The sequence below is a fragment of the Clytia hemisphaerica genome, unplaced genomic scaffold (genome assembly GCF_902728285.1).
Source record: "Clytia hemisphaerica strain Z4C2 unplaced genomic scaffold, Clytia hemisphaerica genome assembly, whole genome shotgun sequence".
Classification (NCBI taxonomy): domain Eukaryota; kingdom Metazoa; phylum Cnidaria; class Hydrozoa; order Leptothecata; family Clytiidae; genus Clytia; species Clytia hemisphaerica.
The window spans coordinates 43019-70871 of record NW_027103923.1 but is presented as its reverse complement, the minus strand read 5'-3'; the positions used below and the strand labels follow the sequence as shown (position 1 = coordinate 70871).

Sequence of the window (27853 nt, the reverse complement as noted above, 5' to 3'; positions counted from 1 at the left end):
AATGAGAATTATGACCTGCCCAAAATGACAAGTTCACTAAAACCGCTGTCGTGAATAATATGGAACCCCATATTGACTGGTAGTTGAATACTCTGTAACAATGAACTTGATATAAAAGGGAAATTATTCTATGAAGTAGAAAACTCTCGCTTTAATCAAGTTCAAGAGTACGGCTGATCAAAAAGTAAGACATAATGCATTTTTAAACACGGGGATAAAAGTCTACTTAAAAAATAGCTCCATACCGTACTCAATATCGCCGTGAAACGAGCAGAACATTTTTTTATTATGATCGATTTCACGTACACGAGTGTATTTCTAGCGCTGATCTCAATCAAACAAGGAATCGACTTCATAAAAACTCCTATTACTGAAATAAAAATATGTTGTCTTGATCAAACTCATCAAAAGGCTGTGCTTAATAATAGAGCGGTAACTAATATATTCTGGAGCTTGTTGTTGGCTAACAGCTAAAAACTCCGTACCCATGGATTTGACTTGAACAATTCACGCTTTTCCAATGAAAACTTGTTGTCATAGTCAAGTTCACTAATACAGCTTAGTTGAGAACTTTGTATCAATGTGCTTAACATGAACCAACGTTTCTCATCACGTAGAGATCTCTCGTCAAAAGCTCATAACAAACTGCTGCTTTTGTTAATTGAAAACGACAACATCAAGCACTACAGATACGGACAAGCTCGATCAACTACCGATGTCAACAAATACCCATTTTCTCATATCTAGCATGTAATTCTCATCAACAACAATAAAACAAATGGATTTCATTTTAGCCCATGCTCTTTACAACAACAGTTTTACGAGTACAACCAAAAATAAGACAATTATTTATTTGAAAATAAGGCAATGATTTAACTTAGGCTGTCCTCACAGAACGATCTGTACTGAACTGCATGTCGAAAGGCAAGATTCTCCAACGACTATTCCCTTACCAGAATGTACGCAATGACTATCAGTACAAATCGAAGTAAGAATAACACACTTAAAAATATGATATTTCACCCGTCGAAGTGTGCTTATAGGACAAGAGCTTCAATAAGTATGTTTATACTACGTTTAGCAGATTGTGCTAACAAAACTAATCTACTTGGCTAATGAGTCGTAATCAAGGAGGCGTTTTCAAATTCTGAAAATAACGCATCTTTCGATTATGCTCACAAAACAAGGTACCCAAGAATCCCAAATTTTTTGGTCATTTCGTTTTATAATGACATCTAGATTTCTTCCGTAAGCAATTATTGAATAAAGTCACTGTGGTTTTTCAATCTTACCAACCTACAATGACTTCTGTAAATACAACCAAAGCAATTGACATGCAATTATTTGAAAATACTATCATGTCCTGGCTTTGGTTGTGTTCACAGAACAAAGAGCTTCGTTTCGACGAGCATGTTTTTATTCGTAAAGCAAAATCAATATGCTTGCCTGATGAGTCATGGTCAAAGACACGTTTCAAATTCTGAAAATGAACCGCCCCTCGACTTTGCCCACAAGACATGCAACCAATGTCGATTTCTCTGAATATCATAACGTCCTGTCTTTGGTTGGACCCACAAGACAAGAGCTTCAATAAACATGTTAATTCTGTATCGCTTAGCGGATGTTCGTTCAAAATTAATCTACTTGGCCAATGAGCAATAATCAAGGAAGTGTTTTCAAATTATGAAAATAACGCATCTTTCGATTATGCTCACAAAACAAGCTACCCAAGAATGTCAAAATTTTTGGTCATTGCACTTTATTATTATGACATCGGTTTCTCCCATAAGAAAATATTAAATAAAGGATTGTGCTAACTCATTCTTACCAACGCATAGTGGTGGCTGTAAGCACAACCAAAAGTAAACATATAGAAATTTTAAAATACGACCATGTCCTGGCTTTGGTTGTGTCCACAGCACAAGGAGCTTCGTGTCGACAAGTATGTTTGTTTTCATATTGCAAAATAAATCTACTTGCCTGATGAGCAATAGTCAAAGAATTACTTCAAATTCTAAAAATGAACCGCTCTTCTACTATGTTCACAAGACAAGCCGCCAAAGCTTTGAAAACAATTGGATTGAACAATGCCACAACCACAAAATCTCATTCGCCGAATTTTACTCACAGGGCATCAATTCTACGTCCATTAGCGGATGGTCTCATCAAGAATAATCTAATTGACCAATGAGCCATAATCAAGGAGGCGTTTTTTTTTTTTTTTGAAAATAATGGGAGTTTCTAAACATCGACCAGAAATGACGACCACGACCAGCGTCCACGACCGGCGACCAGATAAATTTGGATTATCGAGTTTATCTGCTCTCTCCACCGTAGAGAATGTTTAAATCAAGAATACTAAAAAGTGACCTTTGAAGTAACCAGTCATTTTCTTGACAAAGTGACACTATTTGACAAAAATATTGACATATTCATTAGGTATGATGTTTGTAAGCTTTGTTAAACCATATATTTTAATTATGCTGAATGAGATGCCTCTAGTATGAATAGATAGAACTTTGTGATAGAAAATTGGGAAGGCCAGTTTTCGAGATATGAATCCAATCAATTATTCTATTGTCTTTATGCTGAAAAAATAACTAATTTCGACAGAAATAACAATATGATGATGAAATACAAAGCTTTTCAAACCATCTTCAAAAGATTTTGTACCACTAATTATTGTGATGCTGATAATACAAAAGGATAGGAATTGACACCATAATCAAGCTCCAAGAGCGTCGAAATGGTTGTTTTACGTATTTGGCACGTTGCTTTAATTAGACGAGACAGGGTTGAGCTTACTTCGTTACTCTTCAATATTAAATATTTTCAAATGATTAGGAGTGGAGAAAGAGAAAAAACTCGATAACCCAAATTTGTCTGGTCGCTGGTTCTAGTCGCCGGTCGTGGTAATCATTTCTGGTCGACGTTTAGAAACTCCGGAAAATAATGCACCTTTTGATTATGCTCACAAAACAAGCTACCTAAGAATGACAAAGTTTTTGGTCATTGCATTTGATTACCAGGGCTACCAAGATTTTGAAGCTACCAATGTCGACTACACTCGACGGACTACCACCGTATTCTGGCTTTGGTTGTATTACAGGACAAGAGCTCCAAAAATCATGACAATTCTACAACTTTTAGCACTAATCGAGAAGACGTTTTCAAATTCTGAAAATAACGTACCCTTCGATTGTGCTTACAACAAAAGTTCCAAGGTTCTTTTCATCAAACTTTTCTGTGTTTTTTTTTCACTTTTAGCGAATCAAGTGTATAATTAGCCTTGCCTTGCCTTGCCTTGCCTTGATTCATCCGTGAGGCGAAGCATCGACAAAGTCTTTTTTTCCACTTTTGACGATCTGACATGACTGTTAGCAAATCTTTACCGGCAAGACCAGTTTCCTCTTCAATAATCAATTTGAGGGTGACATAGGGGCGACCGACACGTCTTGGGGCATCTGGAAGCCATGTTATCAATTTCCCGGCTGGTTCGTTATGTCTTGAGACATAACCTGCAAGTTTGAGTCGCCGTTGGCGTACAACCGATGTGATACGGGGAAGGTTGCCGTAAATTTGTTGGATTGTAGCATGTTGTTGCCAAGAAATATTGTATATACGCCTTAGCATTTTAGTATAAACTCCATCAAGTCGTTTACTTCGTTTCCTCTTTAGAAAATAAGCCAGATGGGATTTCATTCAATTCATCAAGAACCTTATGCACAGGATCAGGAGCAGTCCGATTTTGAGGTTCTGAATTCAAAAGGTTTTTGAAATGAGTTTCCCAACATTTAAGGCGATTTTCTCCTTCAATGAAGATAACACTGCGAGCTTTTTTGCCAGAGATTTTCTTTACAAGATCCCATGCATGGTTCACTGATGAGGGTGATGCAGGGTGATTCAAATGATTTTAAGATATCATTGATGCGAGTGTCTTCAGATCTGTCGTAAGTGTTTCTTAGGTTGATTTGAGCTGTTTGAATAGCTCTGGTTGATGCTCTTAAAGTGGCTTTCTGAGCAACTACTACATCGTGAACGTCAGCAGAGTTTGTTTGAGGAGGACGATCCCTTGTAGGAAGAAGTTGAGAACCTATTTTGTTGGCAATTTTGACGAACGAAGAGTAAGTTTGTTGGTTTCTTGGAAGGTTATCAAACTGGGTTTTAATTGAACTATCAACACGATATTGGAGAGATTTTTGTCCCTAGGTAGATATTGCCAGTATAACTTCAACACAGATGTAGGAGGAGGGCGACGGACGCTAAGTTGTCTTTTTGCCGATACAATTCTGTGACCACTGCCAACAGGATTAGAAGACGAAAATGCTTGACAATCAAGGACACTGTTTCTCCATCTTTTTCGATAGATGATGTAGTCGATTTGGGACAGTGAGCCTGTTGGAGATCTGTAAGTCCAAAGTTTCGCCGTAGGTTTCTGAAGTATTTCCAATGATTAGATTGAATTGATTAGTAAAATCTTGTAGGAAAACACAATTTCTGAGTTTAAAAAAAGTGCGTCTTATTATGAATCAGAGCCAAAGTTCTTCATAATTGTATTTGATTATTTATAATGACATAGCTTTCTCCCATAAGCAAATATTGAACAAAGTGACTGTGATAACCCATTCTTACCAACGTACTTTTTGCTGTAAGCACAACCAAAACAAATGACATTCAGATTATTAGAAAATAACATTGTGTCCTAGCTTTGGTTGTGGTCACTGTACAAGCTTCGTGTCGACAACATGTTCATTTTCGTATAGCAAAATCAATATCCTTTGACTTATAAATAAATATCATCTCGTTTTATCTCGAGTTATAACCAGCAAAATCTTTGACCATACTTATGTGAACAATTTCAAATCCTTAGCGAAAAAAGGTTGATACATACTGAATGTCTTTTGAACAGCTTCTAAAATAGACTTAGAAAGATGCCCACATACTTCCTGCCTTAGATTTCCAACGATGCTTGAGTGGAAATCTAATTTGCATGATACAAGCTTTTAGCTTATTGCCTAAAATCAAATTATAGCTGAAAGAAATTTGGACTTTAGCTCTGGTTGTCGTCTCATTTCAAGAGTATGGAAAAAACCGTTTAAAATCTTAATCTTTATTTCGGCCTTTTTGACCATACTCCTAAAACAAGTTATCCTGACTTTCGATTGAGATTCGGTATCAAGATTTTGCTCCTCAAAATTTTATTCGGCATTCCAAAAACAGGGAAATGCAGATAAGAAAGAACATTAGCGGAGAATATTGAATAAATATTTTCCGGCGAAAACTTTTTACTTGGATTTTCAGATTAATAACAATTGAACATTTATTCTTCTTTTGAATGAAAGAGAAATTTTGCTGCCCCATCAAACTCACTGATGTAAGCTGAAGGTGCTATGGTACAACTTGATACATGTACGGAATACAAAGGTCAGATTTAAACTTTGTAAACAGATGAACCTTCGCCCCCGCCCCCGCCCCGTGCCATGTGAAGGGAATTGCGCAGTCAGTCAAGGGTAGCTAACGGGACGTTTAATCGTGTCAACACATTTGCTAAAATACCGTAAAACAAGATATTCCCCTTAATTCTTGTTACTATTGAAATTGGTTACAAACATCACTAGAAAAAGCTAACAAAGTTTTCAAAACTTTTGCTGCATCGAGTAAGAAACTCTAACAAAATTTTTCAGCTATTAAAACACAGACCATTGCTTAGACAAACCCTTCAAATTGGATGCCCAGCTTTTGAAATCGATGCTCTATAACAATGGGCACAATCTCAAGGAACAGATCTTCAGATCTTCACTATGAAATGAAGACTTTGCCATCAGATCATGCCCACAAATATAGCTTTTGTTGATCAACCAACTGACTCAAGCATCGCATTCTACCAGAGTTTACGAATGTTCAATTGTGCAATAGATGACAGATGTGCTAGTTTTTATAGATCTATTCTTCAGTAATTTCACTAATATATCTACTCTGCCGTAGGTTCAGCCGAGGCTGTTCTTAATTTTTCACGAATGTAGGTTCTGAAATCTGACGTTTATATTATTCTTTTAAAATTTATTCTTAGTTATTTTTAGCCAAATTTCACTTCAAATTATTCCTTTTTGTGCGGCGAATGAACTTGAGAGATGTTCGCACTTAAACAAATAAATGTAACGAAATAAGAATGAGAAAGACATTCTGTTCTTTTGGAAACCGATGAAATAAGGAGAGGGTTGATCAAATCAAAGTATGACAATCTACCAGTATCGCTGATCAAACCTATCGCCGACCATCTAGCATCACCACTAACTCACATCATAAACACAGGGATCGCTCAAACCACTTTCCATCAGCAATGGAAAATCGGTAAAGTAACACCGATTCCAAAAACTGAACAGTCCGTCACTCCTGACCAATTCAGACCCGTCACTGTTTTGCCTATCTTATCAAAACTTTACGAACGTTTAATGGCAAAGCAGATCGTTGAGTACATCGAAAGAAACCAGATATATCAACAAACCATGTCTGGTTTCCGCAAGCGTCATTCTACCGAAACGCTCCTAATGAAGATACGAGACGACATCATTGGTGCGATGAACAAAAGCGAAGTCACACTAGCCGCCTTTCTTGATTATTCCAAAGCCTTCGATACCGTCGATTACAAAACGCTACTGGTAAAACTACGAAAGATAGGCTTTTCGAACAGTGCTGCCATGCTTATGCTTTCGTACTTATGTAATCGTCGCCAATTCGTCCAGATTGACGACAAAAAATCTGACTACGGAACTGTATCGTTTGGGGTACCTCAAGGCTCTATACTTGGACCAATTCTATTCAACCTTTATACCGTCGACCTACAAGATAACGTTGATGGTGGGAGTAAAAACCAATATGCAGACGACACTACTATCTATGAACACTGTAAGACAGTAAACCTCCCAGCTTCAATCGTCAACTTAACACATCGTTTAAACCAACTTAGAGAATGGTCAAGCACTAATAATCTGGCGTTTAATAACAAAAAAACCAAAATCATGCTACTGTCAACACTGAGAATGTCAAACCTTCACGATTTCATGAACCCCGATCACGCAACCTTTCATATCTATCACACAGACCAACTGATAGAACGAGTTACCGTTTATAAACTTCTTGGCATCCAATTCGATCAAAATCTAAATTGGCAAACTCATATCGATAAACTCTGTCAATCAGTTTACGCAAAATTATACGTGCTACGCTATCTTCGTCGTACAGCAACTTTTCGTCTGCGGAAGCAACTGGCCGAAGCCCTTCTTATATCGAAGTTACACTACTGTTGTTCGTTGTTCTGGAACCTGCCACAAATCCAGTTGAAAAAACTTGATAAACTGCTATGCAGAATTGCAGCTTTTGTGACGCTGAGATATTCTACAATCGAGGATGTAGTACAGCTTGGTTGGTTACCGATCCAGCAGCAAATTAATTTTGAACTTTTGAAACTCGCACACAAATCGATTCACCAGGATGAGTTTCCATCGTACTTAAAAGGTTTTAAATTAAGAGTCGCTGGACGTAATACTCGTAATGTTGAGGAAGTTGAATCTAAATACGAGACTAATGTATCGGAAAAATTATTTGTTGGCAAGGCAAGTCGCCTTTTGAATGATATTCCAAAAGCGATCAGGGAAGAACCTGATCACAAAAAATTTCGTAATATTTTAAAAAAGTATTTATTAGATCGTAGTCTGGCAATATTTTATACACGTTATATCTAATTTTTGGACCTACCTGGAGGTCCTATAAATTAACCTCTGTCCGTCCGTTCGTCCGTTCGTCCGTCCGTCTGTTACCAGCTTTTCTCAGGATTGGCTCATTAGTTTTTTCTGATTTTTGGCACAATGATGCAAAATGGCAATGCCCAAAATGTGACGGAGCCCGATTTTCGAAAAAAAATCATTTGAAATATGCCGGAAAAACCGGTTTTTTGGCATTTTCTCAAGATTTCATCATTAGTTTTTTCTGATTTTTTGTACAAAGATGCGTATTATCAATGCCCAAAACTTGGCCGAGTCCGATTTTTGAGGAAAAATCTTTTCCGGTCGAAAATGCCGGAAATATGCCGGAAATCGCCGTTTTTGCAGATTTTCATCGGACTTTTTCCTTATATTTCGTTGTTTTTTCACACAAAAACATTATTAATAGCAATGTCCACGATCAAGCATGATTCAATTGTCAATAAAACTGATTTTTGAAGCCGGAACTTTCTAAAAATCGCCGGAAAAGCCGATTTTCGCCGGAAAAACGGTATTTCTTGAATTTCTTGAGCTGTACTTTATATTTTTTCATGAAATTTTGCACACTGATGCAAAATGTCAATACCTAAATTGTGACGAAGCCCGATTTTCGAAAAAAATTCATTTCCGGCCGAAAATGCCGGAAATATGCCGGAAAAACTGGTTTTTTGGCATTTTCTCGAGATTTTATCATTAGTTTTTTTCTGATTTTTTGCTCAAAGATGCTTATTAACAATGCCCAAAACATGGCCGAGTCCGATTTTTGAGAAAAAAAATTTTCCGGCAGAAAATGCCTGAAATATGCCGGAAATCGCCGTTTTTCTAGATTTTCATTGGACTTTTTCCTTATAATTGGTTGTTTTTTCATTCAAAAACATTATTAATAGCAATGCCCACCATCAAGCATGTTTCAATTTTCAATAAAATTGATTTTTGAAGCCGGAACTATTTTAAAAGTCGCCGGAACAACCTATTTTCGCCGGAAAGACAGTATTCCTTGAATTTCTCGAGCTGTACTTTATATTTTTTTATGAAATTTTGCATACTGACGCAATATGACAATACCTAAAATGTGACGGAGCCCGATTTTCGAAAAACATTTTTTTCTGGCCGAAAATGCCGGAAATATGCCGGAAAAACCGGTTTTTTGACATTTTCTCAAATTTTTATTTTTAGTTTTTTCTGATTTTTTGCAGAAAGATGCGTATTCGCAATGCTCAAAACATGGCCGAGCTTGATTTTTGAGAACAATTTTTTCCCGGTTAAAAATTCCGGAAATCGCTGTTTTTGCAGATTTTCATTGGATTTTTTCCTTATATTTCTATGTTTTTCACACAAAAACATTATTGATAACAATGCTCACCATCAAGCATGATCCAATTGTCAATAAAACTGATTTTTGCGACCAGGACTTTCTATTTATTTTTTCCCTACAACCCTTCCCTCTCCCCCCACCATCAGTCAATGATGAATTTCTTGCGTTATGCATTTTCGCTAAACGCTATGTTTTCTGACTGATTTTTTTCATTTTTCTCCTTGCATTGCTATCTAACTTTCATCATCAGGTAGGTCCATTCAGCATCTAGCTTGTTTTTTTTTTTTTCTACAATCGGTAACCTCACATCAATCTATACATTACTTAATCTTAAAGTTTTCTTCGTTCGAGTTAGCAGTATTCAACTCTACAATTTCTCATCATGTTCAAGTCTTAGCAACGTTTTTCGGGTCGTGTCAGTTTTTTTTCTTTTTCTTGGCACCTCACTCACTTTCAAAATTTTTCCTATTTCAAGCCAATATATTGTAGATTCTATGATCATGAGGTCTAGTGGTTATATTATTAATATTTACCTTACAATATTTACTTGATATTTTAGTCTGGTGGTCTGATCAACACTGAAATTTTCGCAGGATTAGCTACTTCAATACTATTACAACTCAACCGAACTTTTCCTAATCAACCACTACAACACCAACAAGCTATACTTTCTGTTTTCTTTTTCTGCAATTTTGCGAGCTCTGCTAGTATCCTTGAGTTTTGTTTTGTGTTTTGTTTCTACAGTTTTACGGTTTTACAATCTGCAATTTTGTGAGCTTTGTCAGTATTCTTGAGTTTTTTTTTTGTGTGTTTTGTTTCTACAGCATATTTTTTTTCATAGAATATAATTATCTTTTTATTTAAATATGATTATTTTTACATATAGGACGAATAGCCATTGTAAAATATGGAAGAGCCTGAAAGACAATTAATAATAAAAAAAAAAAAAAAAATAAAAAAAAATAATTCTTCTAAATTTAAGGATCGTTTGAAGGATAAAAATCTCAATGATGGGACATTTCTTTTTGAATGTTTCTTAATTAGTTTACAGTATAATTGATTTAATTTTTTTTTTAATTAATTGTATTTCAGGCACTTCCATATATCTCAATGGCTATTCGTCCTATTTATAATAAGTAAACTAAATAAATAAATAAATTACTATGTATATATAATTTTCAATTTGCAAAAATATACTTACGACCAAAAGTTTATTCTCTCGATTGAGATAAAAATCATAAATTGAAGCTTGGATAAAATTGTACTACTGTCCTTTCTGGGCAAGTTGAAATACAGAGCTATATATCTCTTCAGTGAGGCCTATTCACTTCTGAAAGATATAACTCTGCAGGCAAGGCTCAAAACTCGGAGAAATTCTAAATGGTGGAGACTAAGCATAGTATCAGACAGTATTCATCAGAATTGGATTGAGAAATATGAAATAAATTAAAAATCAATAAAATAAAAATTTATCTTAAACAATAATTATTTGTCGGAACAAAAGAAGAGCAAAAGTAGTGTTGTTGAATGTGAGATTGATGCTTGAAAATAAGCTTGTGAAAAAAAAGAAGTGAGATCATGATCAGCTATTGAAGGTAAAAAAAACTCGATTGCTTGAAAAATGGCTAAATATGAAGTGCTAGAAATATAGTGATTTAAATTTGAAATACAGACAACTTGGGAGACTAGAGACTTAAAAGAAAATAGACAAAGATTTATTAAGAATTGCTTAATTAACACTATACCAATTGTTGTGCTATTTTTTGAATCCGCAAATGTATGAAATATACCTTTCTTTAAGTGTACCTCTTATTTCCCAAGCAAAGCCCAACAAATCCCTTTCTCCTTCTATCTTCACCAAACGTCTTTTTTTGCCTTTTTTATGATTTGATATTTTCAATATTTGTTTTATTTGACGTCAGTTTTATTTAAGTGACGTTGGTACTATAAGTAACTGTTCATATGGTGGCAGGCTTTCAGAGAGCTGGGCAAGCCCACCTTCCTGTTATCTAACTTAATTTGGGAAGGATCCCAATATTGATATTAAATATAAACGGGTCACACGGCAATGGGATTCAAAAATGTTATCGAAGACGTTACATTGCAACTGCTTTGGTGAACGAAGAAACTGAAAATATATCACGTGACTTCAAAAAAGGATTTGATCCCATTAAACCGAGCTAGCTGGAGGTGTCCCATATAATCATAAGGAAATGGCATTTGTATTAAAATTTCGTAAAACAATTTTTGCCACTCTCTGGCTATATATATGAATTCATATTTTGTTTTTCAGTTTTCGTGTAACTCAATAACGGCAAATATCGGGAAAGAACTTTGACCAGCGTATGTCCTGGAATTTTGATGCATTTGATGCTCTACTTTCATAATTTCGAAATAATATTATTTCTTTCCTTCTTTCTTCAGTACAGACAGCCTGTGCGCGAATCAAGAAACCTATCACCTGTAAAATACGTGTTTATGAAAGTATCGAAAAGACTGTCGAATATGCAAAAAGATTGGAACGAGCGGGGGCTAAGGTAAGAAGATTGGAGAGTCTGTAATAAATGTTGACATTTGGTGCTCAGATTCATTCACAATAGTACAAGAAAAAAGCATGACCATTGATATCCTGCTATATACTTTACTTTCTAACTAGTTGAGAGAAAATAAATACAATCTCTCGATGACGGAATTAATTTGTGGAACTTTGGAGATTTTGCTCGCCAGCTGGAAAGTACTACTATAGTTTTCTACTGAACTAACTATAGACATACAAACAGAATAGACATTTTTTGTGTAGTCTCGGATTTTTTGACAGTCTTGCGATTACTTTCATGGGATCTAGGCTATCTAAGAACTGAACGGAATATTTGAAGGAGCGGGCCTTTGATTTAAGCGCTCGCACACTGACCATTCGGCTCCTTATTGATAGACCTAAAGAGAAAGGGAACAGGTTTTGGCCGGAGATAAATAGTCCTACAGCTACGATCACTGTGCACATAAAATAAACACGGTACACAGACCAGACCACATCATATATACCCGCATTATCAGAGCTAACGAAGTACAGAATGCCCTATTACCTAAACTTTCGCTTTTCTCAGATCATCACAGTTCATGGACGACGTCGCGAACAACGAGGCCCGCTCACCGGTATTGCAAGTTGGGATCACATCAAAGCGGTCAAGGAGGCTGTTTCCGTGCCCGTATTTGCTAACGGAAACATCCAGTATTTGCGGGACGTCGAAAAATGTATAGAGTATACAAAAGTGGATGCTGTGATGAGTGCAGGTCGGTCTTCTTTCTCTCTTATCAGGTTTTTAACCATAAATACGCTCAACTGCAGGAGGAATCATTACAAACCTGGAAATCTAATGTTTGCAGGGATGTGTTTTTATTTACGTTTAGATAACTTTGTTTTGAAATGAAAGTCTCTAAAAAAAAATAAAGGGAAAACATGGTGGCGTTATTGACTAAATAGGAAATTGTTTGAATTTTTTTGATTTTTATCAATTTTACAGTCGGACCTGCAAGGTACTGATGTTGAGCCAGTGCGGTTAGCACGTTCGACAGTATTCACGTAGGTGTTAGAAGTAATTCCATCAGTTATATGAGGCTATTCAGACAATGTTTTTTTTTTCACTTTTTAGAGGGTGCATTATACAATCCCGCCATATTCACAGGGCGGCAACCGCCTGCATGGGAGATGGTGGATAAATACTTAGCATACTGCAATCAATATCCGACCAATTTGAGTTATGTGAGAGGACATTTATTTCGCATGTGGCAAAAGTGGTATGTTCAAAACTCAAAATTATTTTTCTCTCGTTTGAACAATTATTTCAATGGAATATTTTTTTTCAAGGACTAAATTTCGTAGATTTTGCGGTTTTCGGATTAGCTCAACGCAGATGAAATAGTTTACGCCTGAAATTTGATAAGGCTCTTGACAGGTCCTAATACGTCACATCTGGAAATAAGTGTGCTATTAATAGAAAAAGCTTAGAACCCCTATCGGGGCAATTTTCTTTCCGATGACTTTAATTTAATTTACAAACCACCATAAAAAGGATATTAGAAAAGAAATTCCAAATGAAAGACCATAAAATATCACGGTATGAATTTGTGTTCCTAAACTATAAATGAAGTTTCAAGCAAAAACAAGTTGATTGGATGACCCCTTCCCTGATTACCTTACCCAAATATAGAAGTCGACAACTAATAAAGTATTTTTTTTAATCGATTAAAAGTTCGTTCAACGAATCGAGAGTTTGCGAAATTCAAAAATAATACTGACCACATTCGTGTCTGATTTTCTCCAAAGCTAGTTACCCCCTATCGATTTTCTTAATAAATGTTGAATTATTGATATTCTATTTACGATATATTGGCAACAAATGCAGCCCAATTGAGCGGTGTTTCTAAATTTCTTGTGTAGTGACCCCGTGGTGACTCCAAATTCAAAACCACACGAAACACGAGCCAAACAAGATTTGAAATTGTTCCGTTTATTGAAAAGAAATTATTTCATATTTGACTTCAAATTAATTAATAAATCACATAGCGTGTTTGTTTTCATTATCATTTCCGTTACCATAGAAACATTTCAATGACAAATTCATTATTAAATTCTTTTTTGCGGCAAGTTTCTCTATTGATAATTTAAATTTCAAAATTGAAAATCTTAAAAATAATTTTGGGAGGCTCTGTATATCCGTATGAGTATTCCTAATGAAAATTGAGGAGTTGATTCAAGAAAAAATGAAGAAATGTTATCATCTTTCTTTGTTTATCATTTTGCTGTTGATTACAAATACTTCACCTAACCAATATCACCTCATTACATCTAATGGTCATCCTTCTAAAGACCCTTACTTCACATTTTCATCCAAGTTCAAAGAACAATGTATAAGTGTCTGTGGTACCACTCGTAAATGTCATTCATACACCATCAAACAAACATCCAGTAATCAATATGAATGTCAATTTTACGATAGCGCTACCATGCGTGAAGATCTGGTCAGGGTTTCTTTTCGAATTCGCTACTTCATCAATGCGAGGGATTGTAAAGATTGGTACAGTATTGGAGCGAGGGCGTCGGGTGTTTACAAGGTGAACTGGATGGGGCGTTTTTTGAAAGATATCAGATGCAACATGGATATTGAGGGCGGAGGTTGGATTGTTTTCCAACGACGATATCAGCCTCGCCACTTAGATTTCCAACGCTCTTGGAATGATTATAAAGTAGGCTTTGGTGACCCACATCGAGAATTTTGGCTAGGAAACGATTTTATCCATGAAATGAGTATCTCTGCGAAGCATGATTTTTTGGTGCACGCTGAAGCATACACAGGTGAGACTCTCATCTCAAGATACGGTGAATTTTACATCAATAACGAAAGTCAAGATTATACTCTTCATTTCAATGAAACTCTACTGGCCGGGATAGAATCTTTGACGGGTCCACAAAACCTGAACGGAAAGAAATTCCATACACCTGATCGAAGTTACGGATCGTCTTGTATTACACGCGGCCACGGTCCGTTCTGGTTAAATGATTGTATGTACCTTGACCCGAACCATCCCAATTTTCTCCGCTGGAGGACGTACGTCGACAGTGACGCGATTCAGGAAATTCAATTGATGTTAAAAGCTACAGGTCCAAACTAAGGACAAATTAGAGACCTTTCTGTACAATATTGTTATTCTGTCTCGGATGGATTTCATTACAAAAGTTATAAAAAGAGGCTTTTCCGTCGTGAAGAAAAATTTGACGAAGCTTGGTGAATTTGCTGTTTGTTCTGCTAGCGTGAAAAAGATCCAAGAAGTTTATTTGATGTTAAAACCGAACTAAGCAAATTTAATTAATGATTATAAAAGCCACATGTCCGAACCAAGAACAAATTGACAAGATTTCCACAGTAAACATGTTATAATGTAAATGATTTGATCCGAACAGTCAGTAACCAATGTTTCACAGTTTAATGCTGTTTCTCGTGAATATGTATGCATCTCGAAGCCATTGTAAACGATCACAAAAAAAATCTTCAAATATGTGAAGCTGACTTTTAAAACTTATGAGACAACGGATTAGTTAAATTTTTGTAAAAACGGTCCCACACTAGGATTGTTATACATGCAGTTTTTTGAAAGAAAACATACCTATTGTGTAATTAGGTAATGTGTTATTTCATATTCGTAAAATTATAATTTGAATTTTTGGACCTACCGCCGGGTGCCCCGGTGGATGTTCTATAAATTAACCCATGTCCGTCTGTTACCAGCTTTTCTCAGGATTGGCTCATTAGTTTTTTCTGATTTTTTGCACAATGATGCAAAATGGCAATGCCCAGAACGTGACGGAGTCCGATTTTTGAGAAAAAATTTATTTGGGCAAATTTGGGCCAAAAACTACCTAAAAATAGGTTTTTTTGGACTTTGTGCAAAATCCTGTCATTACTTTTTTCTGATTTTTTGTACAAAGATGGAGGGCAAGAATGGCTGAAGTGGTTTTTCCCGGAAAATTCTTATTCGCCTTAAAAAACGGATTTTCGTATTTTGGGGGAAATTCCCTTTAACCAAATAAGAAAATATAGCTTTTCTCAATGTTGACTAGTTATTTTTTTCTGATTTTTTGCACAATGATGCAAAATGGCAATGCCTAAAATGTGTTGGAGCCCGATTTTCGAAAAAAAATATATTTGGGAAAATTTGGGCCAAAAACTACCTAAAAATAGGGTTTTTTGGACTTTGTGCAAAATTCTGTCATTACTTTTTTCTGATTTTTTGTACAAAGATGGAGGGCAAGATTCTTTAAAGAATGGCTGAATTGTTTTTTCCTGGAAAATTCTTATTCGCCTTAAAAGACGGATTTTCGTATTTTGGGGAAATTCCCTTTAACCAAATAAGAAAATATTGCTTTTCTCAATGTTGACTCATAATTTTTTTCTGATTTTTTGCACAATGATGCAAAATGACAATGCCCAAAATGTGACGGAGCCAGATTTTTAAGGAATTTTTTTTGGGCAAATTTGGGCCAAAAACAGCTTAAAAGGTTTTTTGGGTCTGAATGGTTTAAGTGATTTTCGTATTTGGGGACATTCCTTTTTACCATTTTACATTATTCAACACACAAGCTTTATTTTTCCATTCTGAATTTTTGTACAATTTTTGTCACTTTTTTCTTATTTTCATCTGATGTTAATCATTAGGTAGTTCCATTCAGCATGTTGCTTGTTTTATTTAATTTCATTAAATTATATGACACACACTGTCGACTTTTATGTACAGATATGATAAAATTGTTTTTTAAAAAAGCACCTCGCACATATATCACCAATTTTTTTTTGGGTGAATTCACGTTGAAAGGCTGTATGCAATTTATTGAAAAACTTTTCACATTACACATGATTAAAATAAAAGTAATTTATATATTTTTTCATTAAACCTTCGTTTGATTAACGGTCGACTAAAATAGAACCTACCGAAAATAAGGACCATTTGAGGATAAGGCCTCATGGGACCAAGAATTTTCATCGAATTATATAAAGGTTCGAATTACCGAGTGTATTTTTGGATAACTTTCCAGCTGAGGCGATTAATGTTCGAATTACAGAAAGATTAATATAAGATTAATAGGGATTCGAATTAGAGAGAGTTGACTGATTTTGCAATCATGTCCCACATCGATTGAGTTCTTCTTCTAAAGCAATGTTTAAGATATTTATGTATGATATAGCAATATATTGCGAACAAGGACTGCACGAATCTCGTCTGCACTTGCCCATCGATACTTAACCTCGAGTGAGAACCTCTGTACCATGAAATCACGACGGATCATTATAAATTGATCCCATCGAAGCTTTTGTGAAAACGCAAAATTTGTTCCAAACGTTTCGGCCTTATCTGAGGGGGTTATACTATATGCAAGTACCTTCATCGTAATAAATTTTTGTTGAAGCTCAGTCAGTTGTTTCTATTTTTTTTTACATTTCAAATTTGCAATATTGAGATGTTGTAGCTTAGACTATGCTATAGTATAAGACAAATCACTATCTAAGAAATAAGCCCAAATCCGAAGAAAATTCGCAAACGAGTTTTTTTGCCAAAAAGAGTTTACAGTCAGTAGAGTTTCTTTGTCGAAATTTTCCCTCCGATTTTTTCCGTATACCGCCATAACACCCTACCGCCATCTTTTCCCGTCTTTACTATCACCACTGACCTTTATATAACCCTGGACAAAGCTTCTCAATCCCAGTCAAGCAAAATCTTTGATCGGAGTTTTTTGAAAAGTGGTACCCTAATGTCGGCACTACTCGATAGCGGTGTAAATGCATCGAGAGCGCTAGGTCTACTTTTCCTCAAATTCTTTTGATGATGTAGCGGCCTTAGACGTTAATTTTTAACATTGCAATGGCTTCTCCTTGGGTACCAATTCTAAAAAAACTCCAATCAAAGATGGCAGATATTGTTTGGTCCAGGGTTATATAAAGGTCAGTGACTATCACTGTAACGGACGATAACATCGTCTAGTTGTAGCGTTGTAGCCGGTGTTCACTTCTTTGAACCTCAATTCCGTGATTTCAGGCTCACGATTCTTCTTAAAATTTTCTTTTTAAAAATCATATTGTTTCAGCATTTTTGTACCTCATTGTTCTCTACCATGAGTGCATCAACTCTCTTGTCAATTTTTGAAGGCTATAAAAAAAGCATCTTACAACTTTTCTCTACCATGAGTGCATCAACTCTCTTGTCAATTTTTGAAGGCTATAAAAAAAGCATCTTACAACTTTTCTCTACCATGAGTGCATCAACTCTCTTGTCAATTGTTGAAGGCTATAAAAAAAGCATCTTGCAACTTTTCTCTACCATGAGTGCATCAACTCTCTTGTCAATTTTTGAGGGCTATAAGATAAAGCATCTTGCAACTTTTCACACTCAGGAATCTTAAATACACCCTTGTCTCACAGCTCCGGTGGAACCTTTTCCTCAGAGGGAATAAAAATTCCTTTTGAAATCTCAATGGGGATAACAATTTTAATATTCTAAGGTTAAATAATCCAGTGGGGATGGTTTCGGAGTGCAATTTTTAAACATTTGATCTTGAATGGGGATGAAATCAAAGTCAAATTCCCACTGGGGCTGAATTTCCAGGGTATTTTCCCACCGGGGAGGAAACTTTTGCTTGGGTCCCAGCGGGTCTGTGACACAGGGGTGTTTAGATTAAAAAGAAAATTTTACTGTTTTCTAATACTTTGCTTTACTCTGCTTTCAGTTTGGATAATTTCCCAGAACTGCGACATCCGCTTGGTAAGGTAAAGAAATTCGAAGATATGTGCAAAATATCGGATACGATCAAAGAAAAAGCCAAGGTGAGAGAAGAGAGACAGATTATATTTTTGATCGTGAAACCTCTTCTTCCAACTGTGACTGATTCAAATTTACTTTCATGTTTATCTTTGCTCTGGAAGATTCGACGAAGTGGATCCATCCTGTTTATAAATTTTGATATTTAATTGCCCTTTAAATTAATGATGACCCGATGACTCCCAGTTCTTTAGTATGCCACTCCCTCTTTAGTTGCTGAGCATGTGAGAGAAAGGAGGCATTAAGTACCATTTTGTAAATCTTTCCTTTGACCTGGCTGGGGGTCAAGGCCACAAGCTTGCCCATAAGTTTTACCTTCATGCTACGGCTGCTTATTTCAAAAATACTATTTCAGTACAGTTTCCAAACCAGTTTTTTGATCATTTACCATTCCCCGTCTATTAAGTACCTAACCATAATCCATTCCATTTGTAGGCGATCGCGGACAAAGAAATAGAGGAGGGTAAAGACAGTGAGGAGATCGGTCAACTTCCCTTTTGGAGATGTCAACCGTACGTTAGACCACCGTAAGTAGAAACTAGGTGTAGGAAATTTTGTATGAAATGCTAGAGATGGTTTCTATTTACTAACGTTATATAATTTCAGGTGTTTGTCCTTTGTAGGTCGCACCACACCCACAGTTATTGAGAGCTAATATTTTCCAATACCCTGATAGAAGGTATAACCAGATGGTTTGAGTTTGAGATCCTTTCGCTATTAGATTCTTTCCGTGCTCCTGAGAAAGACCTTCAAATGTTTTTGCCTAACTCTTTTTCAAAATCGAGAAATGACAATTTGAACTTTCCAAAAATATAAACAGTTAAACAGTTCTCGGAACAGTTTTAGACTCTACATTTGACATTTAAGTTTAATCCCATATCAACAAGAATTGGCTCGATGAGACAAAACTCTCCTGGTTGTCTTTTACTGGAAGCGAGGCCCTGGTTCACTTGAACCCATTCTCTTTGCAGCTTCAAAGGGGTGGTTTTTATTTCCTAGTTACCGTTTGAGGGGTGTCAATCATTTCGTTTGAGCAACATATTTAGAAACTGTTGTTAAAATTTTGTATTCAGAATGTTAGGATGGTTTCAATTAACTAGCAAGTTATTTCAGGAGATGTGTCGTAAATTCCCAAAAAAATCGTGTCCTTAAATCCACAAAACTTTCGCTTCTCTACCTCACTTAGACCAAAAACAACATCGGGCGAGAAAAGACCACTCGAAGAGGGCGGTGAAGAAGTGAAAGCAAAAGCAAAAATAAAACCGCCCTCCAAACGAAAAGCTATACGTGAAAAACACCAACAGCACGGCAAAGGCTTATTCCCTAAAGGTACGTCAATTCTTTTTGACTTTTGATTTTTTTGCTTTTTTCGCTACTATGAAAAATATTTCGATGTCAAACATTCTTTAATCCGTACGCCTTTGTTTAGCTCGGTGTTTTTCTCTGCTTTCTTTCTTTATGAGAGCTCAAAATAGAAGATTTCATTAAAAACGGCTTAGAATCTAGAACCATATACATCTGATTGATGTCCTGACGACATTTCATAGAATTGGTAAAGTCAATCGAAACGTTTTGATGTCAGTGGCCCAATTTCCCATGAGAGGAATGATAGTCTACCTGATGTTTCGTATTCCCGGTCGGGCTGAACTGCCCTTGTGAATAAGCCTGAAAATATTTCGATTGGACCAACTAACACCCGAAAACGAGGGCTAGAGTTCAGGCCTCCCACTGCAAAATCTATGAGACAGTCGGGCGAAATTCCGTTATCCAAGCCTTCCCGATGTTGAGAAATCTTCCCGACCTTCAGAGATATAGTGCGTCGAATGAAAATTTCTAAATCGTGCAAGTACAAGAGATAAGTTTGTAAGGATCAAGTATTCTTTCCTTGCTTCATAGTTCCAAAGACAAATGGCCGCTATGCGTGACTTGCAAGAACAACCCCTGGGTAAGTTAAATATGTTTTGACATTTCTTCATTTGAAACACACAACTCTGTGGGCCTAGTGCATCGCACCTGGGGTGTGTCCGAAATAATCTTGACGCGAGAGGGTCGAGATATGATATATTCAAACTAAATGAAGAAAGAAAAACGAAAATTCATAAATATTTGACAAGACAAAATTTGATCCTAATTAGAGAAAATTTGACTAATTGACTGATAAACGGAAATGATTAAACTGAGATAAATATGAGAAAAATGAATGACAAACTAACAGAAAATTCTAGAACTTAAATCCTAACTTAACTTAACCTAAAAATGTATAAAACAGAAAAATGCCAAAAAGAAAGAGAAAAACGAGGCCAAACAGAGAAGACCAGAGGCCAGACAAAAACCTACCCTAAGCCTATGAAAAAGAACAAATGAAAACAGCAGAAAAACTCACCAGCTGGCCACGAGTGAGATGCTGACCAGAAAGGTAGTGAGAACTAAAGGCGAGTAATCACTACAACAAGAAACTGGATACAAGATACTTTGCCATACGAAAACGATAAATTTCCACTGAATTTCTTGAGGAAGTCAACTCATGTCAAAAACAACCTTCTCCAATCAAATCAAAATTAGAATGAATTCAGAAGTCCCAAGCGTGAAAGAATCGGAGATAGTATGGCATGAAATAATTGCCTAATAATTAAAATTAATTATCCTAGTATAAAGAAAACGTAGAGAAAATGTCATTTGGGAATATGCTATATACAAACAAAGGAAATTAATATACGAAGGAGCGTCAAATTAAAAAGCTGATGGAAATTTTATATTGTCTGTTATAAGAACAGTTCGTAAGATTACAAACTCTTTATCTGTACCAGTCCGGGTACACAATATTCTCACAATCATCAATAATTCCACCTGTCAATTAGCAGCGTCGGTAGTTCGAATTATTTGCAGGTCTCATTCGTGTATTTACAAAATTTACAGAAATTTATTTGGGATCTTAGAAACAAGTTCAACTTTTTTTCTATTTTCTATAGATACTGATGATAATGCAAATTAAGATTTTATTGTTTTCATATCGTCACCTGATTTATTGGCATTTTACAGACCGAGGGCTAGTTTAATTTTAATGTATCATCACAAAACGAACCATGATTTGAAAATGCCATGAACTATACTATTGTTTCAATTTTTTTAATTGTCGTATTACATCAATCTTCAGGTAGGTCCATTCAGCATGTAGCTTGTTTTTACACCTTTCGTCTAAATTGGTCCTACTTTACTGTCTAGGTTGCCATTACGTTTGTAATGGAGATATGCATTGGCTTGGGGAATTAATTTTCAATCGCATGCAATTATTTAATCTTGTTATTTTACAGGGCAAGAAATGTGAACACAATTTATGTAAAGCTTGTTGTAAAGATATGACCGCTATCAAAGTACTCGATTGTTCAGGTACGTTTTCATTTTTTTGTTTACTTCATACTGGTTTATTGTAGTTTCTAGACGATCTATTCAAGAGGGAAATGGATCTAAAAATCAGGGTTTTACTCCGCCAAATGACAAAACATAGTATAGCTCCAGTGGAGTTGAGATTCTAAACTGGCAGATCTTTAGCAATGTAATGCTGTTATGACCATCGGTTGGCAAATGAAACTTCTAGACCAGTGATTTTATTTAAACATGTTTGCCGTTCGCTGAGCCTTAAAAAACAACTTGAAAACTTATAACTAGCGTCTTTGTTGTTTATTTGGGCTCTACTCCACTCGCCTTTATTCTAGATATTATTAATAAAAAAAAAAGCCATTAGAGGGGATTGGCCTTAAATTTCATCTTGCTTTCTACAAGACCTATTATATGTCATCCTTTATTTATCGTTTTCGTTATTTTTGAAGGTCACAAATTCAAATTCTTATTCAACAAACTGAGACGTGAAAAAGAAGATGAAGAAGAAGCAGAAAAGCAGAAACAAAAAGCTGAAAATGCACCGTGCCAAGACAAATATATAAAAGCTGGTGTCAATGTAGACGAAAACCGGAACGGCGGAGAAAAAAACAGTGATAATGATGCCAAAGATCCGAATTCGATCATTGCCACTTGATGAAAGCATCGGAAAGGTTAATTTTTACATCTACCAAAGTGAAGTACCTTCTATTTTGGAATGCATAGTTCCTTTGGAAGTTTGATTGGGTTTGTTTTCAATCACTGCGAACTTTTCATCGAGGCTATGGGTGTACCGTGCGAATCTCTAGTATAATGTCTGTCAAGCTGAATCGTAACGGAGCATCTGCGCTGTGCAGATTTATTCCCGAATTTTTATTGCGGTACAAAAAACTCATAATCAACACTATGTTGAATTGGATTGAATTTAATCAAAGAATTTCTTTGGAAGAATATTTGTATTTTTGTTGTGAGAAGAATTTGTATCGGTTGTTTTTTGTTATTTATTTCTACTTTCTTGAAAATCGGAGACAAATCACAGTACGATATTGCCGACCCGGCAAAAGAATTTCTCAGACCGCTGATGCAAATTCAAATGAGGTTGGTTAAATTAACAATTCATTGGGTCAAGAGAAAATCACTTACTCTAAAGTGCCTGGGAAGTGCCTAAACGGGGGGTGTTTTGGAAGAATTAAATTTACAAACTTGTTTATAAGGAGCCGGAATTTTTATCTTCGAGTTTAAGAAAATTGAAAGTTTACTGTTTTATTTTAGCTAGGACACTCCTCTAAGTTTTGCTCTTTTCAAGGAGCAAAGCTTTAAATTGAAATTTAAGATCTTAGTAGATTGATTTTCTCCTGATTGATAAGGCGTACTTTGAAAATAATTAGTCTTTATTTTTAATTATTCACGCGCTATGTCTAAATAACGGCGGTTACGGTTTAAATGATGAAAATCTTCGGGTTTTTTTCCGACAAATTTTCCTACCAAAGAGTTGAAAAGGAAGATGAAGACGCTGAAAATTAATTACATATATAGCAAGATAAAATAAAATATCGGCAGCATCAATAAACAATACGCCTAAAAGTGTGACAACTATTTTTCTTGAATTTTTATGATAATTATTTTTAGGTAAATGAATTTTTTAAAAGTTTTGTAAAATTTGAGCTGGTAGGACACTGCCCATCCATCGCACACTGATATTTATATTCTATATGATAATATACTATTAAATTTTACCTAATGTAATCAGGTTACATACAATAATTCTATTATAGTTTACCATGGTTTTTTTAATTTGTAGTTTAGCATAAATGTTTCTCTGAGATTTCTCACTTTTTAATGCGATGCTGAGTTTGAAAATCAACTAATCAATTTGCATAGTTGTTCTATTGATTTTATTTTTATTCCTAGGTAAAAAACTAAACTAAAAAAATATCAATCATAAAAACAACAAAAAGATACAATTATAAATCACACTTAACATTAAAATGGCTGAAGAAAACGAAGGATACAAATTTTACAAAGAGGTTCTTGGTTCACCTAAACATGTTTTAGCACCGATGGTTGACCAATCAGAATTACCTTTCAGAAAAATGTCAAGAGAATTGGGTGTGCATCTTTGTTACACACCGATGTGGCATGCTGGTATCTTTTCCAGAGATCCAAAGTACAGGAAACTGGTTATTGAACATTGCCCTGATGATCGACCACTGCTTTTTCAGGTATGCTATGTTTTTTTGTAATCTGGGCTACATTTCAGGTGCTTCGCGCCCTTGTGTAATCCTCAATTCTTAATTAAGTTTCATTTCAGCTCATAACTTTCTACCGCGCTTCTTTTCACCCAGAACCTCTTCCAAATAGCTTTTCTGAAATCTTCACTACTGTAACAAAACAAAACAGGTGCGAAAACAGCATCCAAAAATGTCACAAACTTGTTGACAAATGTTATTATTTCTTCTGTGTCGGAACCGTAAAAATCGTCACTGAATATTTTAGGTGCTATGGTAACAAGCTTATAGTAAACAATAGAAGGTATCCAGGTTATACCATAAAGGAGTGTTATTTTGACCGTCAGAGTTGTCAACTTTCTATTCAAAGCCAGTCGATCTATTGTAGCTTGACTGTGTTTTTTCTGCCTTCCAAATAACACTCTACTATTGCGTTTCATTTTGCGAGCAATGTATATTAGTAGGGGGAATTTTGTTCGATTTTTTGGAATCGCTTGACTGTTTTGTTAGAAGCACTTGTTATACATTTTTGGAAAGCTAAGGGGTAGGGGAATCGAAATTACTATGTTTCCAATTTTTTTTTCGGACACTTTGGTGTGATTTTCGGACAAATATGACGGTCTCAGGCAAAAATCATAGGGTTAAAAATTAATGAAAATTTTAGCTCGAGAAAACGGAGACCTGTTGTATATTTTTGGAAAGCTCTCAAAAAATTAAGATTAGAGATATATTGCAAGTATAGGTGATTTCTGTACCTAACTCGAGATATTAACCCTTGAAAACCGTGTTTTTCAGCCAAAAACAGCTATTTTGTCCAGTTTTTGCGCTTTTTGAAGCTCAATAAAATGCCCTCTACTATATATAAATGCCAAAATTCAGAGCTAGAGGGAGAGCAGAATTGACAAGCACCATGAAAATAGTCCAAACCCTCGGTTGGTTGTAATGACATTTTGAATTCTCCAACGATTTTGACCTATTCATCGGCACAAACGGTATCAAACATAATATGATTATGTACAACCACGCCAAACAGCATATTGTGTTACACTTTGTCGAAGTCAGCCTGATTTTACGAGATAAGGCATATTTGGTTGCGAGAAATCGAACGATTGCGATCAGTAACACGTTGACACACATCCCGTAAAATGTGACCATGTAAGACAGGCGCCATGCATCACACACATATGCACACACAGTCTCGCTAAAGTTGCCGGACCGGAAAACGGCGTAGGTCGGTAGCACGAAAACGCCTTGTAGTAAATAAGTTACGAGGAGATTTACGATGAATATCATGGGTGGTTTTTCTCGTATTTTTTTTGTTGTCACGATGATATAAATGCATGAACTATTGATGATTATGATTGCGATCACATCCTTGTATAATTCTCTATTCATAGTTTTTCCTTTTTTTGTTCGCCGTCGTAGATAAATAGGACTAAGACTTAGTTTTTCGTCTTACTTTCAAACTCAATCACTCCTGGAATACTCATCTCCAGATTGCGTTTTGAATATTATATTGCCATGTTGTTTCATCAAATCATCATTACGCAAATTTTAGAATCGACAACTAGATCATGGTAATTTTGAAAATTCGTAAGAAACGGCTGTAACCAATCTTTTGTCTTTGTCCACTATCGCTTCAACTCAAGACTGAAGAAACATACCCTTGTTCATCTTATTTAGTTTACATGAAATATGATCATATTTGTTTTAATTTTCAAAGTGCTCGAAATTTGTACATCGTAAGCTCTTGTTTTTGATTAGTGCTAATCAGTTAGTAATCATTATTAGGGCAAATACTACTCTTAAAACTTGTTTTGGATAATTGACAAAAACCCCATTTTCTACCCACACTTTTGGGGAAAATCTAACCCTTAGCCTGCTCAAATGTCTAGCCCCAAGCTGATTATCACGTGCCAGGCAGGTGATCATCCATCTCAGAGACTCAGAGAAATTTCTCTCGTGTGAAATAAAGTTTAGGTTAAAATTAGCTTGGCTTGTATCAGAGTTAGCCTGAAAATGTCAAGTCAATTAAAAACTTTCCATGTCAAATCATTAGTATCGATAGGCTTATGGAAGTCTGTAGTCAAAAAGTATTGACTTCAAATGTAAGCAGCTCTCTAGTTTATGTGAAAGCCCCATCTTTTCTGAAAAGTCAATTGAGTTTATGACTATAATACGACCTTTAATCTTTTTTTCAGTTTTGTGCAAACGATCCTGAGAAATTTGCACATGCTTGTGAATTAGCAGAACCACATTGTGATGGAGTTGATTTGAATCTCGGTTGCCCTCAAGTTATCGCTGCGAGAGGTACAAATGTGTAATTTTCAAGGCGATCATTTTTTCTAGGGTTGCTTTTGTTGAGTAAACTTTTCATGATATAAATCACTGGTTTTCTTACAATTCTCGCATGTCAGAAGGGCTCGTCCTAAAAAGGGTAGCACTAGAATTATAGGAAGACTCTCTAGTGCCTCACATCACGAATATTAAACAGGCATTGCATAAGAAGCCGTCTTTTGACGTTTTATCATCTCATTCTTTGTTTTCCATTTTAAGGACATTACGGTGCATTTCTAATGGAAGAGTGGGAGCGAGTGGAGAATATCAGTAAGTGAATTCTATTTTACTTTTCACTTTTTTCTCATATGTTTGCTCACTCGGCGTTTACCAAAGAGATAATGAACGGTATTTTCCCTCATGAACATGTTGTACACATTGTCATGGACGGCTCCTGTTCCTCAAAACAACAACAATACAGTCAACTACTATTTGATTCCAAATTAGGAAATTTCTAACCTTATTGAACGAACTGTCCATTCCACTTATCGTTTCTAAAGGTCTTTGACTGACTGAATGAACATGACCCACAAGAAATCTCGTCTTTATAAAAAAAAAAGTTTTTTCTGAAAATCACGTCCAGAAAAACACATATTCTGAGCTGAATGTATTTTTTTTGAACGAAACGTCCATTCCACTTATTGTTTCTAAAGGTCCTTGACTGAATGAATAAACATGACTCAGAAAAACATTCCTCTTTATTAAAATTCCTCTGGAAATCACGTTCAGAAAGACACACTATATCATTTGAATAGTTCTTTAATTCTAGTTATCAGTTTTAGAGTTCGTGGTGGTTGTTATGTTTATATGAACATGATTCCGAAGTTAAAACTTTCTTATCGAGAAAATAGTTTTATTCATTGAAATCACGTTAAGATGAATATTGCCGTGTTCTGGAGATGAAGAGGAGAGAACGCAATATCCAATACGATTCTTGGAAAAGGGCAATCGATTTTTGGGAGGGTGTTCTTTGAGTTTTAAGTGTGTGCAATGGACAGTCAGATTATTCAGCTCTGAAAATCATGCTCAACCTAAACCCAACCATTACAAAACCCTACTGCTCCATTTTGAACTTCACCATATTGAAATCCTAAAAATAGCTTCAAAAAATTGTTTTCAAATTTAATGAAAGGTGAAGTCTTCCGACGTTAAAAATGAATTTATTTATCTAGTACGGCTGAGAATCGGCTGTTCTTATGCTGTTTTTTTAGTCCTGTTATGCTCTTAAAATATTCTTAATTTATTTACCTCATTTACTTATTGGTTCAAGAATAGCTTCTTAAATCGACATCATGTTCTTTTAAGATTAGTCTTGTAAAAATATTGTGTATTGTGCTTGGTATATTTGAGCAGAAGCAAACAACAAAAGGTCTTAACTAAAAAAAAACCATTGCTGCACAAATCGTTCAAAGTCACCTGTAACATATCCCTTCAAACAGGATTACTGGGTAAAGATGATACTCACAAGTTAT

The 27853-nt window shown here is 35.5% G+C and overlaps 2 protein-coding genes across 2 annotated transcripts in view; both read left to right on the top strand.

Moving 5' to 3' along the window:
* The window catches only part of LOC136809706 (uncharacterized), a 39847-nt gene extending 17093 nt beyond the window's left edge, over positions 1-22754 (top strand). The window contains exons 4-13 of the mRNA XM_067066242.1: positions 6313-7677; positions 11500-11612; positions 12180-12366; positions 12726-12870; positions 18350-18446; positions 18877-18968; positions 19628-19770; positions 20346-20386; positions 21753-21828; positions 22269-22754. Coding sequence (XP_066922343.1) covers positions 6313-7677; positions 11500-11612; positions 12180-12366; positions 12726-12870; positions 18350-18446; positions 18877-18968; positions 19628-19770; positions 20346-20386; positions 21753-21828; positions 22269-22474 — 2465 coding nt within the window. The 3' untranslated portion in view covers positions 22475-22754. The remainder of the gene's footprint in view (positions 1-6312; positions 7678-11499; positions 11613-12179; positions 12367-12725; positions 12871-18349; positions 18447-18876; positions 18969-19627; positions 19771-20345; positions 20387-21752; positions 21829-22268) is intronic.
* Positions 22755-23735: 981 nt separating this feature from the next.
* On the top strand, positions 23736-26659 carry LOC136809705 (tRNA-dihydrouridine(16/17) synthase [NAD(P)(+)]-like). Its single transcript, XM_067066240.1, has 3 exons — positions 23736-24038; positions 26246-26354; positions 26601-26659. Exons 1-3 carry the CDS (start codon positions 23805-23807, stop codon positions 26657-26659), a joined length of 402 nt encoding a protein of 133 aa, XP_066922341.1. The 5' UTR covers positions 23736-23804.
* The last annotated feature ends 1194 nt before the right edge of the window (positions 26660-27853 follow it).

What these genes read in the sequence shown, in the direction of transcription:
- LOC136809705 (XM_067066240.1), top strand. Translation starts at nt 23,805, where the DNA reads ATGGCTGAAGAAAACGAAGGATACAAATTTTACAAAGAGGTTCTTGGT. An exon ending in ATCGACCACTGCTTTTTCAG is followed by an intron (nt 24,039 to 26,245) that starts GTATGCTATGTT and finishes TCTTTTTTTCAG; the next exon opens with TTTTGTGCAAACGATCCTGA. An exon ending in TCAAGTTATCGCTGCGAGAG is followed by an intron (nt 26,355 to 26,600) that starts GTACAAATGTGT and finishes TTCCATTTTAAG; the next exon opens with GACATTACGGTGCATTTCTA.